Source organism: Rhinatrema bivittatum, chromosome 19 (genome assembly GCF_901001135.1).
Source record: "Rhinatrema bivittatum chromosome 19, aRhiBiv1.1, whole genome shotgun sequence".
Lineage (NCBI taxonomy): Eukaryota > Metazoa > Chordata > Amphibia > Gymnophiona > Rhinatrematidae > Rhinatrema > Rhinatrema bivittatum.
In genome coordinates this window covers 30,060,231-30,077,573 of record NC_042633.1, presented here as the reverse complement: position 1 = coordinate 30,077,573, position 17,343 = coordinate 30,060,231, and the positions used below count along the sequence as shown (strand labels likewise).

At 46.4% G+C, this 17,343-nt stretch overlaps 1 protein-coding gene across 1 annotated transcript in view; it reads left to right on the top strand.

Moving 5' to 3' along the window:
• Window positions 1–17,343, top strand: part of LOC115080481 (gamma-aminobutyric acid type B receptor subunit 1-like) — a 40,311-nt gene that overhangs the window by 19,657 nt on the left and 3,311 nt on the right. The window contains exons 2-5 of the mRNA XM_029584680.1: window positions 6,411–6,554; window positions 10,071–10,161; window positions 13,695–13,898; window positions 14,293–14,481. Coding sequence (XP_029440540.1) covers window positions 10,077–10,161; window positions 13,695–13,898; window positions 14,293–14,481 — 478 coding nt within the window. The 5' untranslated portion in view covers window positions 6,411–6,554; window positions 10,071–10,076. The remainder of the gene's footprint in view (window positions 1–6,410; window positions 6,555–10,070; window positions 10,162–13,694; window positions 13,899–14,292; window positions 14,482–17,343) is intronic.

Here is a 17,343-nt window from a genome sequence, read left to right as displayed (position 1 = left end):
CTTCCTGCTCTGAGGTATAACAGCAGTAATATAACTGCGTCTCTCACTGGCTGGTGGTACAGCCACCTCTGACGTGGAAGGAGGGGGGGGTCTTGCTGGCCAGAGTGGCTGCTTCAGCTGAGACAGGATTGGTGGTCATGGTGGCCAGCAGCCACTGAAGATTCCCTCAAAAGGGAGGGGGGTGACAGTGCTGGGGTATGGGTTGCATGCCCAGCAGTGGCAGGATGGATTTTATTTTGAGTGGGGTGCGGAAGTAGGAGGTGCCAGGAGAAAAGCTTCAGCTGCTTCGTTTCTGCATCTTTTTGGGTACCAGCCAGAAGAGGACAGATGTTCCATTTTGGCATAGACTTTCAGTTGCCACTTTTTCTCTCCCCGCCTGCTTTCCTGAAGCCTGCTTGAGGCTGCTTGTTTCCCATTGCCCAGCCTGTCCTTTCTTTGGAAATAAAGACAGTGGTGAGTGGGAGGAAAGCAACCCCTTTATAAAATAAAAGGAGCCCTCATTCCCCTTTCAAGTGTTGAAAAATGGAGCAATTCTTCCTCCCAGGGCTCCAGAAGCCTGAGTATCCATGCAAAGACAATGAAAGGTCAGCGCTTACTGTTCTCTCTTGTTTTAAATTCAAATATAATCAAAACTAGTAAAGGTTTGGGGCAGGGTAGAATAAAATTACTAGATTAAACAAAACAGTAGAGAGAGAGCTCCCTCCCTTACAGCTCTTGTGAGAGGCTGCAGAGAAGTGCACTAATACAGGTAATCTATATAGTAAATAAACAAGAAACACAGAAACAGAAACTAGACTGCTATACAATTGCACATAGGCACACTCTTCTGAACAGCCAGGGCATTATCTGCCTAAAGCCTATGCTGGAATGTATCTATTTGATTTTATATTCTGCTTTTCAGGCACTTCAAAGTGGATTACATTCAGGTTACTGTAGGGATTTCCCTGTTCCCAGTGGGCTCCCAAACTGAGGTCTAGATTTACTAAGCCACAATAAGAGGTGAATTTTTAAAAGAGACGTGTGCGCCAAAATCAGTAGAGGGATGTACATCTAGCACATGTGCAACCCTATTTTATAAAGCAGGGGGATGCGGGCATATGTGCCGACGTGCGCACATCTCGCATCAGAGGGAAAAAGGGGCATGGTGTGGGGGGGCCATGGGCATTCTGGGGTACGGCCAGGAGATGTGTATGCAAGTACCTACCTGCTTGGGCATGCGTCCAGGTCCAGTGCCATGTAAGCTTACTTCTGCTATGGAGGAGGTGTGAATAAAACAAAAAATAAACAAATAAAATACAGGCATCCTTGAGGGGTTTAATGGATCTGGGGTAACTGGGGGCAGTGCAGGCTTAAAGAACCAGGGGAGGGTTGAAGAGCTAGCTGTAGACTGGGCAAACTGGTGGACAAACTGATGAAATTGGTCATGGCATGGAAGCGCACCTGTTAGAAAATGACCCCACTTGTGCAGCTCAGACTCAACTTTGCCTGGCTGTGCACATCCACTTGAAAAATCAAGCCAACACAAACGCATGCCAGGGCTATTTTATAACATACGCACGCATGTTATAAAATTGCCGCATCTCTGGGCATGCACCAACGCACACGTGCATATGTGCGCCTGTTTGAAAGTTACCATCCCTGGCGATAATGAGCGATAAACAGTGTTTAATGTGTTTTAAGTGCTGTTTATCATGCGATATTGCCATATCATGCGTTCTTTTTTTAAAAGCCGCCCCCTATGTAAATTACCTGCTTTGCATGTGTAACACCCGTGTGCTACAGAAACTGTGCATGGGTTGTATTAAGGTGATGATTTTAGGTTTGAGTTATTGGAATTGAGAAGGTTCCCGTGACTAAAGGTCATCTTTTGGTCAGAGGGTGTTACACACTCTTTGACAGGCAGCCAGTTACACAGCCTCTTTGGGCTTGGTTTAAGAGAAGGTTATGAAAACCCTGCCTTTCATTGATCTGGAGCTTCTTCTCCAGAATCACAGAGCTAGAAGGAAGATGCAGTTGTGACCCTCTCACAGGGTTGCAAGTGTAGCAAGCTACTAGAATCCTGTCCCCACGAATGTATCATGTGTTGGAGCCTTACAATGTGGGCTGAGCTTCGTCTGGATTTGAGTGATGTGTTTTGGACCTGCCCAAAAAGGGGGTTTCAACCCTGCAGAGACTGCAGCCAAGGTGAAGGAATATAAAAATATGTCAAAACCCCTGTGGGCTCTCCAGTGAATGGCAAATGTTCTTCAAGAACCAGCATCCAGCACTCAGTGTTAACAAGTTGGATAAAAGGTCTGTACCATTTAGCCTGCCCAGAGAACAGCACTTCATAGCCAGCAGAGGAGGAAGACAAAGGAATGCTGGGAGACCATTTAAGATAGAAAAGGCACACGTTGGCTGGCTCTGTCTGTGTGTGAGGGTAGGGACAGCCAGGAGTTGCAGCCAGGAAAAGAGGAGTGTATCTGGCAGCCCTGCAATCAGTTCTTCTAATGAAGAGCTAATTATCAAGAGGGAGAGACAGAAGTCTGCACTCCAAGGAAGTAGTGGGACTAACAGCTGTTCTTGCCTCATAGCCAAGCCACGTGGACAATCCCAACAAGGGTCAGAGGAGCCAGGAAGCTGGGACCCCGAGAGACTTCTTTTCCGGAGATATCCAGGCCCAGGAGCTTCATAACTGGATCATCCTTCTAAACTTTGCAAAGAGAATATTTTAACAGAGGAGGTAGAAAATGTCTTTCCTTTTCATGTTTGTCTCAGATGCAGTATCTCCCCTTGATTGCTTCAGCCTTTCAGATGAAGTTGAACATAAACCCTTGCTAGCGGATACAGCCCCACCTAGATAGGCAGATGCAGCCCCACCTAGATAGGATTTTAGACAGTGCTGGGGAGGAGCCGGCTGTCATGGTACATGTGCGCACCAACGACATAGGAAAATGTGGGAGGGAGGTTCTGGAAGCCAAATTTAGGCTCTTAGGTAGGAAGCTGAAATCCAGAACCTCCAGGGTAGCATTCTCTGAAATGCTCCCTGTTCCACGCGCAGGTCACCAGAGGCAGGCAGAGCTCCGGAGTCTCAATGCGTGGGTGAGACGATGGTGCAAGGAAGAGAGATTCAGTTTTGTTAGGAACTGGGGAACCTTTTGGGGAAGGGGGAGTCTCTTCTGAAGGGATGGGCTCCAAGTTAACCAAGGTGGAACCAGACTGCTGGCGCTAACTTTTAAAAAGGAGATAGAGCAGCTTTTAAATGAGAACAAATGGGAAATCCGACAGTCACTCGGCAGCGCATGGTTTGGAGAGAGGTATCTTTAAAGGATACTAATGATGCATTAGAATTAGGGCATCCCAATTATAAGAAAAGTAGACCAAGTGCCTGTAACTAAAAACTCAGCTGAGCTAAAAAAATTTCTAACTTATCCCTATCAATTAAAAAGCAGAATGAAAATACAAACAAAAAAAAAACAACAGTCCTTTGATGTCTCCGCCATGTTCCTACAGATAGCGGCCTGCTGCACCGTGGTAACATGGGCCTGCCTATCACAGACCAGGAGCAACACCCCTGGGGAAGCCATGGAACCAGCAGTATCATTCCTCGCAGATGCAGCTTCCGATTTGGTGCACACCGCAGCTAGAGGTGTGTCATCAGCTGTGGCAGCCAGGTGGCAACTCTGGCTCCGAAGCTGGTCGGCCGACGCATCTTCCAAAACGAGACTCACAAGGATGCCCTTCAAGGGATCCCTCCTGTTCGGCAGCGAACTAGAGAAACTGGCTGACAAATGGGGCGAGTCCCCACTGCCGCGGCTACCAGAGGACAGGAATAAGAGAAACCAGCGACCCTTCCCCCGATCCTCCAAATTGTTTTGAAAGATACCACATTGGTTGTGCAGTACTCAGGATCCGGAGCGCCACATTGGGAAACCTTCATCGACTTATTTGCAAGTTTTACATTGTAATATTTGCGCTGTGTGCTCGGTGGATTGGGTATGCTTCATAATTCACACACAATATTTCGATGAGGATATAGAATTCATATATGCAAATACCCCTGATGCAGCCCCACTGAAAGAGGGCGAAACTCGGCTGGAGTCGGGCTCATTTGCACATATTTGGTTCTACACAATAAATTTTTACAGATTGGACATCTGGCTGCTTATTGTGTATTTCTGCTCTCACGGCTTTATTAAGCAGCCTTCCTTGCTGTTTTGTCAGTTCCTATTAGGCGCAATCATTCACAAGATACAACTACACAGGGGACCAGTACTTCTTGTGGCCCTGGACTGGCCAAGAAGACCGTGGTATGCAGAGATGCGAAGACTACTGACAGGGAATCTCCTGTCACTTCCTCCGCACAGAGACCTGCTCCAAGAAGGGCCGATCCTCCACGAGGATCCAGCTCGATTCTCTATTACAGTCTGGCCATTGAGAGGGCTTGCCTGAGAAAGAGCAGATACTCGGGGGCTGTAATCGACACCCTACTCCGAGCACGCAAGTTCTCCACATCTCTAACATACATAAGGATTTGGAAAATATTCGAAGCCTGGTGCAAGGACTACGACATCATACTACGTTCAGTCAAAATTCCTATGATTTTGGAATTCCTACAGAATGGCCTACAGAAGGGATTGTCCCTCAACTCCATCAAGGTACAGGTGGCTGCATTGTCATGCTACGGAACCAAGAGCGAGAGCAACAGCATAGCCTCTCACCCGGACGTTTCACGCTTCCTGAGAGGAAGTCAAGCACATCCACCCACCCCTAAAGTGGCCGGTACCTCTTTGGAACCTCAACCTGGTCCTAGATTTCTTAGCAGGAGGCCCCTCCGCGGCCTGTCTCTCCGACTACTAACTTTGAAGACAGCATTCCTGCTGGCAGTTTGTTCAGCCCGTTATATCTTGGAGCTACAAGCACTGTCCTGCCGTGAGCCATTCCTCAGGCTCACCCCGGGAACCATCCAACTACGCACGGTCCCCTCGTTCCTCCCTAAAGTGGTGTCTCACTTCCATATCAACCAAACCATCTTGCTGCCATCGCCGGATGAGCATAAGAATGTGGAAGAGGCTCGAAGTCTACGCCACCTCAACATCGGCAGACTCCTATCCAGATACCTGGAAATGTCAGAACCCGTACGAAAAACGGACCACCTATTTGTCCTTCACAGCAGGAAGAGGCAAGGGGAAGCGGCCTCGCGGGCAACCATAGCCCGCTGGAACAAAGAAGTCATCAAGGCAGCCTACATTGAAGCAGGCAAGGTGCCGCCTCTACAAGTCAAGGCCCATTCTACTAGAGTTATACACAATATACCCGTATTTCCTCATTAAATCATCTAAATACTTTTATTACTAAATATTGTAATAAAGTATTTAGATGATTTAATAAGGAAATACGGGTATATTGTGTATAATTCTATGATATAGGATACCTGTAGTGAACCCATTGAAGGGAGATATATGTTTGACCATTCTACTAGAGCCCAGGCAGTGTCCTGGGCAGAAACCAAGATGCTGTCACCCGCCGAGATCTGCAGGGCGGCGACATGGTCCTCCATCTACACCTTCTCCAGGTTCTACCACCTGGATGTTCAGGCTCGGGAGGACACGGCTTTTGCAAGGGCAGTACTAAGTGGGTCACGGGCAGCCTCCCACCCAGTTCGGGAGTAGCTTTTATACATCCCATTGGTTCTGAGTCCATCTGCTACACCCTAGGAAATGGAGAAATTACTTACCTGATAATTTCGTTTTCCTTAGAGTAGACAGATGGACTCAGCATCCTACCCACAGCTGCCGTTACTCATGGAATTCTCGGGGGACATCCCCGGGAGCGAGTGATTCAAGGGTGAGCATGCTTTCCTTCATCTAGGACATCCATCCTGCCGGGTGTCGACGTTTCCCGGTTAAGGGCACTGGCGGTCTCCAGCTATAGCCAATTCAACCAGTTCAAGTTAATCAAGTTATAAAGTTAATCAATTTATTCAAGTTATTCAAATTAATCAGTCACACATATATCCACAATGCTTTTCGAGGAGAATACTGAAGAGCTGCACTTCCTGCAGGGGTATATGTACTAGGGCTGACGTCAGATTGAAATCTGATCCATCTCCAACTGCTATCAGGAGTACACTATACCCATTGGTCCTGAGTCTATCTGTGTACACTAAGGAAAACGAAATTATCAGGTACGTAATTTCTGCAATTTTGTGGCGCGTCTTTGGTGAGACTAATCCCTTGAGCCCTGAAGGAAAAAAAATCTTTCCTGCCCTTTGAAAGAAGGCAGCCCGAGTTGAGTTCTGGAAATGTGGACACTCGCTCAGGAATGGGCACACTGGGCCTGGAGAAAATCTAGTTGATTGGCTTTGGCGTGGGAACGCCATGTACACTCTAGGCTTTGTTAACCTGTGCTGGTGCTTTTTTCTCTTGCAGGATCACGTGAGCCCTCTGTCAGCTCCCGATTGGTTCTGCTGGGTAATGTCACCTGGGAGATACTGACTGGCCAAAGAAGTGGACATTGTTCCCGGGCTGCTCCATCAGTGGCACTTTCTTTCCTTCTTCCCACCGGTTACGAAGGTGAATATCTAAGGGAGGGTTGCGGTGTGTGCATGTAACTTGTGAGTTGCAGTGCATTTGGATTTGCCTCTGTGGGGATTCGGTGGCCTGACTGTCTGGCTGCAGTAGATGGTAAGTTCTATGGATCAGGGACTCTCTCTTTGCACTGACCTTGTAGCATTATGTAAATGCTTAGTTCTAGCTGTAGGAGTGTGTGGGTGAGAGTTGTATATGTGGCTGATGTCTGGGGATTTTTGTCTGGGTCAGCCGGGCAAGTTGGGTGGTGTTTGCTACACTGGAGGCTCGGTAGATGAAATAAGAGTATGTGGGTTTCTGGACTGCATGTATGGGGTGGGGTGGGGGGCATGTGAGTACCTCTGTACATGGGAGGGAGTTGTGCTTGTGTGGCTGGGTCTGAGCTTGTGATGAGGATTGTTGTGTGTGTGGGATCAGATTTGGAGCTCTGTATGCATCTCTCTGTGGGGGTCATTTCCTAAGTCACGGTAATTTCTCCAGAGGGGAAAATACCGCGGGGCTTCACTAAACTGCAGTCTTCGGTACCGCAGTGGAGTAAAAGACCACCAGGGAAAATGCCATAGCTTTGCTGCTCTCCCCCCCCCCCCCCCCCCCAAAACAAAATACGCACTGGCGGTCCCTTCACCTGGGGCTGCCATCATGTTAGAGGGGCCCGAGCAGCCTGCCCCAAAGGGTCTCAAAAGCTGGGGGTCTTGTGAACCGCCCCCTCCCCTAGGCTCTGGGCCAGCACCATTTTGTTCAGACAGCGTCGTCCTGGAGCCTAGGGAGGGGGCTTGTTTGTGAGGCAGGGGGAGGCTTTGGAGGCCAGTGGGGTTGGGAAGGGGGGGAGGGGCTGTTGCTATGCAGCTTGGATTTTATTTATTTATATTTTTGTATTTTGGGGTCACCTTTAGAGTCGACGGGGGGGGGGGGGGTGTTCACAAGACCCCCCCCCCTGGGGTTATGGAATACTTTGGAGGTGTGGAGCTCCTTTTGAGTTGCTCAGGCCCAATTCGTGTTTTGTGTTGGAGCTTTTATGGGTGTGATCATGTTAGTAACTATGTGTGTGTGATGTCATTTATTTACGGTGAGATTTGTGTTTCTGGCGTGTGTGCCTCTGTGTGCGTGATCATGTTAGTGATTGTGTGTGCTGTAGTTTGTGTATGTATGTACACCTCTGCATTTTCGGTGAGATTTGTGTTTGTGGCGAGTGTACCCCTGTGTGTGTGATCATGTTAGTGATTGTGTGTGATGTAGTTTGTGTATGTATGTACACCTCTGCGTTTATGGTGAGATTTGTGTTTGTGGCGAGTGTACCTCTGTGTGTGTGATCATGTTAGTGATTGTGTGTGATGTAGTTTGTGTATGTACACCTCTGCATTTTCGGTGAGATTTGTGTTTGTGGCGAGTGTACCCCTGTGTGTGTGATCATGTTAGTGATTGTGTGTGATGTAGTTTGTGTATGTACACCTCTGCGTTTATGGTGAGATTTGTGTTTGTGGCGAGTGTACCCCTGTGTGCGTGATCATGTTAGTGATTGTGTGTGCTGTAGTTTGTGTATGTATGTACACCTCTGCATTTTCGGTGAGATTTGTGTTTGTGGCGAGTGTACCTCTGTGTGTGTGATCATGTTAGTGATTGTGTGTGATGTAGTTTGTGTATGTACACCTCTGCGTTTATGGTGAGATTTGTGTTTCTGGCGTGTGTGCGATCATGTTAGTGATTGTGTGTGATGTTTGTGTATGTATGTACACCTCTGCATTTTCGGTGAGATTTGTGTTTGTGGCATGTGTACCTCTGTGTATGTGATCATGTTAGTGATTGTGTGTGATGTAGTTTGTGTATGTATGTACACCTCTGCGTTTTCGGTGATATTTGTGTTAGTGGTGAGTGTACTTCTGTGTAAGTTGTATGTGTGTGCTTTTCTAATATAGAGAAGGACAGAAGATTATCAGACTTTCACTTGGAGCCCGGTTTCCCAACCAAGCATTCAGTAGGGCTTCCTGGTTTGATATCCAACATCCAGCATGTACCATTTATAATTGTATGAAGGCCACTTGGTGGAAACAAAATGGACAAAACTGTTTAAACAGTTCAGAAGAAAGCATGCACTGGATGGATAACCAGCCCTGGCTCAGCTTTTTCCTACTGAATTGTAGCCATATGCTTATCCCTTGTGTGGATTTTGGAGGGTATCAGCCGGTCAGTGCCATGGTTCAGCAGAATTATACCCAGGACAGGCCCTCTGTACTTCAACAGGGTGCTCTTTTAGTATGTCCTACTTGTCTTTACTCCAAATCATCCCTCCCTAGTAAAGGAAGAGGATTACTCTGTGATTTTCCCTTGAGTCCCACTGACTCACAAGGTGCGGCCTGTAAGATCTCTATCCAGTGAAAGACTGAGTCTAATGCCTTGTGGAAGTATGCTGCCATCATGTGGCCATTGTATGAACTGCACTTTTCAGCTTCCTGGTCTGATTTCTGTTTATTCAACTGGATCCTCTGCAGGCTGTGATAATTTTTATTGAGTACAAACAATGATACAGCCCTGTTATTGTCCCACAACTCCTGGTGATACAGACCTAGGTCTGCAGCATCCTACAGTCTCCCACTGAGCATGTTACTGCCATATCACATTCCTAGTGATATATAGGAACATATAAATGATGGCAGAAAAGGACCAAACGGTCCATCCAGTCTGCCCAGCAAGCTTATGGTAGCATCTGCCATGCCATACAGGTCTCCCCCATACTTAGTTTCCCAAACCCTCAAAGTCAGGGCCCTTATTGCTTGCTGTCTGAGTCCAATTCCCCGTTACCTCTTGCCGTTGAAGCAGAGAGCAATGCTGGAGTTGCATCAAAGGTTTCAGGCTTATTGGTTAAGGGTAGTGACAGCTGCATCAGTGAGTTACCCCCTCTAGCCTTTAGTTATCCCCTTTTCCTCCTGCTGAGCCTGTTAGTTTCTTCGAGGTACTACAGGCTTCTACTGAGTCAAATCACTCCTGGATTAAGTAGCATGCTGCCATGTTAGTCCACTCAATGCAGGAAATAAAGGTGAATATATAAGAGCAGACAAAAGAAATGATATAAGGTGATACCTTTTTACTGAACTAACTTAATCCAGTCAAGCTATGTTTTACGTTAGTCCGATTAAAAAAAAAAAGTATCAGCTTATGTATTTTTTGTTAACTTAAATTTCTGTACGTCCCTCCTGGAAGTACTGACCTGTATCTGCAGGGCTCCACAGTCTCCGCTGAACTTCTATAACTGTTGTGGCAGGGTCCCAGAGTCTCCTGCTGAGGGCGACACTGGCACATCACTTCTAGTGCTCGAGTCCTGTAACTACAGGGTCCGACAGATTCCCATGCATTGTCTGTCACTGTCACATCACCGCTAGTCCTACAGCTGCAGAGACCCCCAGTCTGAGGCTGATCCTTTGTCACTTTAACATCACTGCTGCTGATATAGACCTGTATTGCTGAGACCAGAAACTCGTGACTGATTAATGTCTCTTTATTCCTCAGAGAGCCATGTCTTGGTGGATGAAAGCTGTACCCATCCTCTGCCTTTTCACTCAGACTCAATGTGGCACCATCAAACAGAACAGCACCACAGGTACAGGGGTGGATTGCAGGAAAATATTAGCCCGGGGAGTTTGTTTGGTTTTTTTTTTTTTTCAAAACCAGCCCATGGGGTATCTGACTCCCTTGTGTTCCCTGCGGCGCGCGTTTCAACAGTTCCCAAAAGCATGCCACACTGACCCTTCGGAGGTATATCACGTGACCTGGTGCCTGGCAGAGCTCAGCCAAACAATCTCCAACATAAGGTTCATGTTTTTCTAAATAACTAAGTAGCAGAGCCTGCCCCAGACCAGGAGTGCACAAACACAGCTGCAGGCCCCCTTCCTTCCAAGCAATCAGCTGCTACCCTTCCTCCCCCCGTTTGGTTGCATCTCTCATATTATATATACAGTGTGTATATGTATATATATATATATATATCTCCATATCTACCAAAGCAAATCCCATCGAAGGGGAGAAGAGCACTAATGGTAAATGTGTATGCAAACGTTTTTGAAAGAACCTTTATTACTTTTTGGATTAATTAAAAGCAACAGACATGAGACAGTACATACCATAATAATTTAATGTACACACACGTGTACGACAAGACTTGCGCAGCTATAAACAGAGGATCAAGAGTAACTTGTAAGTAGACACACACTTTTTTTCTAGTCACTAAAGAACCTTTAAATAAGTGAACCAGCTCAATTCATCAGATACAATGTGTTACCAGAGATTAGGAACTTAAACAATTACAAAGGGATACAATGTTACTATTTGCAAGAACAAATGTTGCTATTTGAAAGAATGACACAATTGTTACTATTTGCAAAATGAAAAGAACAAATGTTGCTATTTGAAAGAATGACACAATTGTTTCAGCACTGGCAACAATATCTACAAGTGCCTAGACCAGACAAAACACCCAACTGGTTAAACATCCAGGCCAAGGTGCTCAATCACTCAATTACCTGAAGTGCACAAAAACAAACATTTCACAAAACATATCCCCATTAACAACAAACTAAATGTTCTATATGCAAGCTTCAAAGTATTAGGTTACAGCATTCGGTAAGAGCTGCATACATTGCTCAGAAATGAGTTTTTAAAGCTTAAAACTAGCAAAGCAGCTCATGCACTGACATTGCCAAACTCATATGGCTCTGCCTGACACGGGCCAAACAAAACTTGTTTTTTTTAAAACATAATAATAATAGACTTCAAAGACAGCGCCACCAAATGTTGGAGTTTAAGATCCAGGGTCAGCTGGATCTTATGGGGCCGCTGTGAGCAACCCCAGTCATGTGACTGGCCGGCCCGGCCCACCGGGGCCATGCTCGAAGCCCCGATAGGCTAATCCACCCCATACGCATACCCATATTACAAAAGGACCTTGCAGTCACAAAACACAAAGAAGGGAAGCACTGGCATCCAGATGTACACATTGCGGTATACTCGGCACGTACTAACATCCTCCTCCATATAGACCCATGAGTGCATATACATTTGCATACCCTGGTATACATAAGCACACCCAGTACTGGCCACAACAGCAAGAGATTCCTCCATAGGTAGGCACTCCTGCTCGGACAGATGCACACATGCATCTGTATAGGGATTATGTTTGCACTTTTTTGAAGGAAGAAACTATTGGGGAAATACAGCAAAAGGATTTAAAAAAGCTGGAAGTTAATTAAGCCAGCATGTTTTGGTTCCTTTTCTAACCCCAAACTGGGGCACATAAAATATATGAGGTCTGATGCTAGGTTTTTGTGGTCCTGGCACAATTTCTCTGTGTTAAAAAAAAATGCAATGGATCAAGTAGATGCTGGACTGGACCTAGCTCAGAGACTAAGGGCAATAATCTTACTGCTTGATAGAGGAAATACAAACACAGCCCTTTCCTCTCTGTGCCCATTAAGACTGCACACAAATCTTCAGTCTTTTCTTCCTCACCTTGCATTAGCAGACCCCAGCCTCGAATCTATCACCCTGGGGGTTTCTTAATCAGGGTTTATAGTTAAAATAAATACATTCTAACATATTTATTCTTCTGTGGTACCAGCAGTCAATTCACAATAAAAATCCCACAAAGACGAGTCACAGGATTCCACAGCAGCAACAAAATAAACAGACTTTACTCTTCGTTAGTTTTGTAGCCAGAACTGATTTTTTGGTTGGGCTCAAGGTTAACATGGGTGGGCACGAGGCATAAGGCCCAATATCAGACTGCAATGTAAATATAGGCTCCTGTTCAAAAAGGTGCATGGTGTTAACGCACCAAAATGCACTGACTTAGTGCGTAGAACCCACTGAAAACCATTGGGCCTGCACTAATAGTGTTTTGGCATGTTAACTCTTAATGCGCCTTCTTGAGTACAGGAGCCACTACTGCCTTGGAATACAATACAGCCTCCTATTGGAAAGTGCAGATTGGAAAACAGAAAAATCTGGACTGCTGCAGACCCCCCTACACAGGAACCTGCTAGCAGATTACCTAACCTTGGGGGGTCACACTTGCAAAACGCAGATAAGGCTTACCAAATACAGTATAGGAGACCAAAATTAGAAAAAGAAAAAGTGCAGACAAAAGCTTAACTGGAAACCGCAAAAAGCCAGAGTCTGCCTGCAGTGCAAACCATTTCCTCCTGTGACCATGCACAATACAAAGGTATCCGAGCTGCCCATTTTCTAACAACTGACAGAGAAAGTGAAACGCTGCCCACAGATGAATGAGCAGGAAAACGGTACTGGGAGAACACAGCTTTCACTTTTCTCACCTGAAGCAGAGCTAAGGCAGGCTACAGGAATGTGAGCACAATCAAAAGCCTAATCAGTAAAACCAACTTTATTCCAAAAGGGCAGCCATCCTTTAATACAAAACCAGGAGACAGAGCAGTTACAGCAACAAATTCTGTTGCATCCTGCCCCCAGGGCCATAACTAAGGCCCGGCATCAGAACCTGGCAATTGTCCGGGCTCTTGACCTTTTTTAAGCTGTAATCGTATTCTGCTGTGATCACAGTATCACTCCTGCCCCTTTCGTCCTGCCAGACTCCCAAGAAAGTGGTGAGTGGGGGTGGGGGAGGCCCCTGGTCCCAGCTCATATTTTGGGGTCAGAGGGGCCCAACGAGGCCCTGGAGGTGCTTGGCTCACTTTTTTTTTTTTTTAGGCTTGATCTCCTGGGTGGAGGTGGAATAAAACTTAACTTACATTTTGGGAGCAGGTTTTCCTTGATGGTGCGGTGCCAGCATGGTCCCAGTCCTGGGGTTCCAGGTCTGCGATCCTGCCGGCAGAGCATCCTAGGCTCTCGTTAGTCCCCAGAAATGGGAGTTAACTTTATTCCATCTCTCACTTTGGAGTCTGAGTACACCTCCCTGCATTGGGAGCTGATGCCTTAATTAACACCAGACTTACATGGAGGTGGGCTAATTTCTACTCACACTCATGAGCACAAGTTTTGTGCACTAAAATCCTCTTTAAATCATGAGTGAAGTTATGCCTAAGAAAACGTTTGCCCAAACGCACGTGAAACTGTGCGTTCCGCCTGGCGCAGCTTATTACATCGGACCCTCTCTCTCTCTAGGATGCAGAATTATCCACCCTCCTCGGGAAGGAGGTATCCGATATCGGGGTCTCACCCCAGAGCAGGTCCGGGATGTGGAATTCCTGCCCCTCGATTATGAGATTGAGTACGTGTGCCGTGGCGACCGGGAGATCGTAGGCCCCAAAGTGAGGAAGTGTCTCGCTAATGGCACCTGGACAGAGCCTCACCTCCCCAGCCGCTGTTGTGAGTACTCGTGCTTGTACGCGTCCATGGCAGATGTGAGGTATAGAGAGAGAAAGGGCCTCACCCCGAAGATGCACACACACACAGTCAGTGAAAGAGCCAGGGCTAAATGTGAGGAACAAGGAGATAGTGTTTCACCCTGAAGTCAGATGCAGAGTCACGGACGGAGCTGGTGATTAGAACTGAAGCAGGGAGGGGAGGGGGAGAAAATAGAATGACGTCACCCAAAGCCTCACGAAAAGCTTCAGGAACAGAGCTGGCAATCAGAGCTCAAGCACAGGGGACGTAGAATGGATGCAGGTTTTATATGCGGTGACTGTTCACTTCTCGCCCAACCTCCTGGGGCGAGAGGGATCCCTTATCGCTTGCAGATTGTCTGCTCTTTCTCCCTCAGTGCGCACCTGTTCCCGCATGTACCTGAAACTGGAGAATGGCCACGCACAGCCACACGAGATGGGCCGTGGGCCGGTGGAAGGCACCTGGATCGAGTTCCGCTGTGATCCCGGCTTCCGGCTGGTAGGAAGCAGCCGCAGCTTCTGCACCAAGGTCGGCAAGTGGGATTTCCCCAAGCCCACCTGTGAAGGTGAGCGGGCATGAGAGGCTTCATTGGAAGTCAGATGGGTTGGGGAGGAATGGAATGATTTCCAGCTGAAGCTGGTAAAGATACCTTGATTGCTGCCAGAAGGCTAGAAAGCCTGCAGGATTATACTCAGCTGAAGACCACTTGGGTTGCTCATATCATCAAGACATTGCTAGAATGGAGTGTTTTCATGCCCTCACCGTCCCACCTATCAGCGCACGCCCAATCTCATAAGAACATAAGAACTTGCCATGCTGGGTCAGACCAAGGGTCCATCAAGCCCAGCATCCTGTTTCCAACAGTGGCCAATCCAGGCCATAAGAACCTGGCAAGTATCCAAACACTAAGAAGATCCCATGCTGCTGATGCTATTAATAGCAGTGGCCATTCCCTAAGTAAACTTGATTAATAGCCATTAATGGACTTCTCCTCCAAGAACTTATCCAAACCTTTTTTGAACCCAGCTACACTAACTGCACTAACCACATCCTCTGGCAACAAATTCCAGAGCTTTATTGTGCGTTGAGTGAAAAAGAATTTTCTCCAATTAGTCTTAAATGTGCTACTTGCTAACTTCATGTAATGCCCCCTAGTCCTTCTATTATTCAAAAGTGTAAATAACCAATTCACATCTACTCGTTCAAGATCTCTCATGATCTTAAAGACCTCTATCATATCCCCCCTCAGCCGTCTCTTCTCCAAGCTGAACAGCCCTAACCTCTTCAGCTTTTGCCAACATTCTGTTTGCTTTTTTGACTGCTGCAGGAATTATTAGGAAGGGAATGGTTAATAAAACAGAAAATGTCATAATGCCTCTGTATCGCTCCATGGTGAGACCACACCTTGAATACTGTGTACAATTCTGGTCGCCGCATCTCAAAAAAGATATAGTTGCACTGGAGAAGGTACAGAGAAGGGCAACCAAAATGATAAAGGGGATGGAACAGCTCCCCTATGAGGAAAGGCTAAAGAGGTTAGGGCTGTTCAGCTTGGAGAAGAGACGGCTGAGGGGGGATATGATAGAGGTCTTTAAGATCATGAGAGGTCTTGAACGAGTAGATGTGACTCGGTTATTTACACTTTTGAATAATAGAAGGACTAGGGGGCATTACATGAAGTTAGCAAGTAGCACATTTAAGACTAATCGGAGAAAATTCTTTTTCACTCAACGCACAATAAAGCTCTGGAATTTGTTGCCAGAGGATGTGGTTAGTGCAGTTAGTGTAGCTAGGTTCAAAAAAGGTTTGGATAAGTTCTTGGAGGAGAAGTCCATTAACTGCTATTAATCAAGTTTACTTAGGGAATAGCCACTGCTATTAATTGCATTGGTAGCATGGGATCTTCTTAGTGTTTGGGTACTTGCCAGGTTCTTGTGGCCTGGATTGGCCACTGTTGGAAACAGGATGCTGGGCTTGATGGACCCTTGGTCTGACCCAGCATGGCAGGTTCTTATGTTCTTAAGGGTTCTGCTAAAGGTTCCTGGACAGTAATTTTTCTGGCCAGACTTTCAGCGGTCAGCGATGAATTTCAGCGCTTACTGGCTAAACATTGCCTCTGAGCCCTCTCCATGGCACCTCCTGGGTAACAACTTTACCTGCCTAAAATTCAGCCATTGACTTGAGGGGAAACAGTCAATGCTGCATTTTGTCTGGCTAAGTCCAAAACTTAGCCGAACACTTTGAATATTAACTTATTGAAACCAATATTCAGTAGGCCATTTAGTGGGCAAGATATCCAGCTAAGATTAGCCAGGTAACTTGTTCCATATATTCAGCAGAATAGACGTCACGCAGAGTCCCCTGTGGTGGTTGTGTGACACTCACCTCCATCAGAAGGGACAGAAAAAAAGTACACCTCTCCCGGGGAAAATGACTGTGTCACCCCTGCCCCCTAGGGTCCTGGAGGAGTCGTCCTCTCCCTCCCACCCCCATCAGTAAAAGAACCAGGCCCTAGAAAAACCAATCTTTTATGGCCCCATCAGTTTTAAGTGGCCACCTGATGATGGGGTTACATATTAGCTAGTTTTTTAGCTTTGAACTAGCCACCTTTCATACTGAAGCGTCCCATCCTGGGATTACTGGATCCCAGGTGATGCTGCACTATGACATAAGCACTTTTTGTAAACTGAAGATCCCGTCATGTGTCCGTTCTGTTTCCAGCTGCTGGAACACTTCTTCCTGCCCACAATCCAGGATTTCCCTGCTTCTAGATAACACTGTAGAGCCGGCAGATTGAATTCCCTTAGTAATAGCACCTCCCATGTCATAGGAATTTAGGGACCATCCTCCACTAAATCTCGAGCCATTTCTTCTGTCTGAGATGGAGGTCTGTACATTACAGCAGGTATAAATAGCTGTTCCATTCCCTCTTTCCAGATTAACTCACGGTGCCCTGCAGTTCTGTTGCTTTAACATTATTTTGTATATATATAGCACCTATCCAATATGGACGACTCTAAAACGGTGTAGATAAGACAGGCTTCAGATGTTATAGCTCTCTTTGGCCTATTCCATCATACGGCGGATTTTCTGAGTGATCGTTATTTAAATGTTATTATTTTGAATCTTTTATCTTGTCCTATAGTGACTTGTGTGGTACACTGTGTTGTGCTGATCTTATATGCTAGTTCTCTGGTATACAAGTAATAACTGGAATAAAACTCCTCCTTCCTTTCTTCCTACCCTGTCCTTCTGTCATAGACCAGTTCCATTACTTCTTTTCGATGTTGTTAGTGCTTCAGTTTTGATTTTCAGTCTTATGGATGCCTTGCAGGATGTGCTATTGACCTGCTATTTTTATGTAATTTCTGAGGGACTTTTTAAATTGCTTTTATTACTTTCTGTTCTTCATGCCACCCAACTCCAC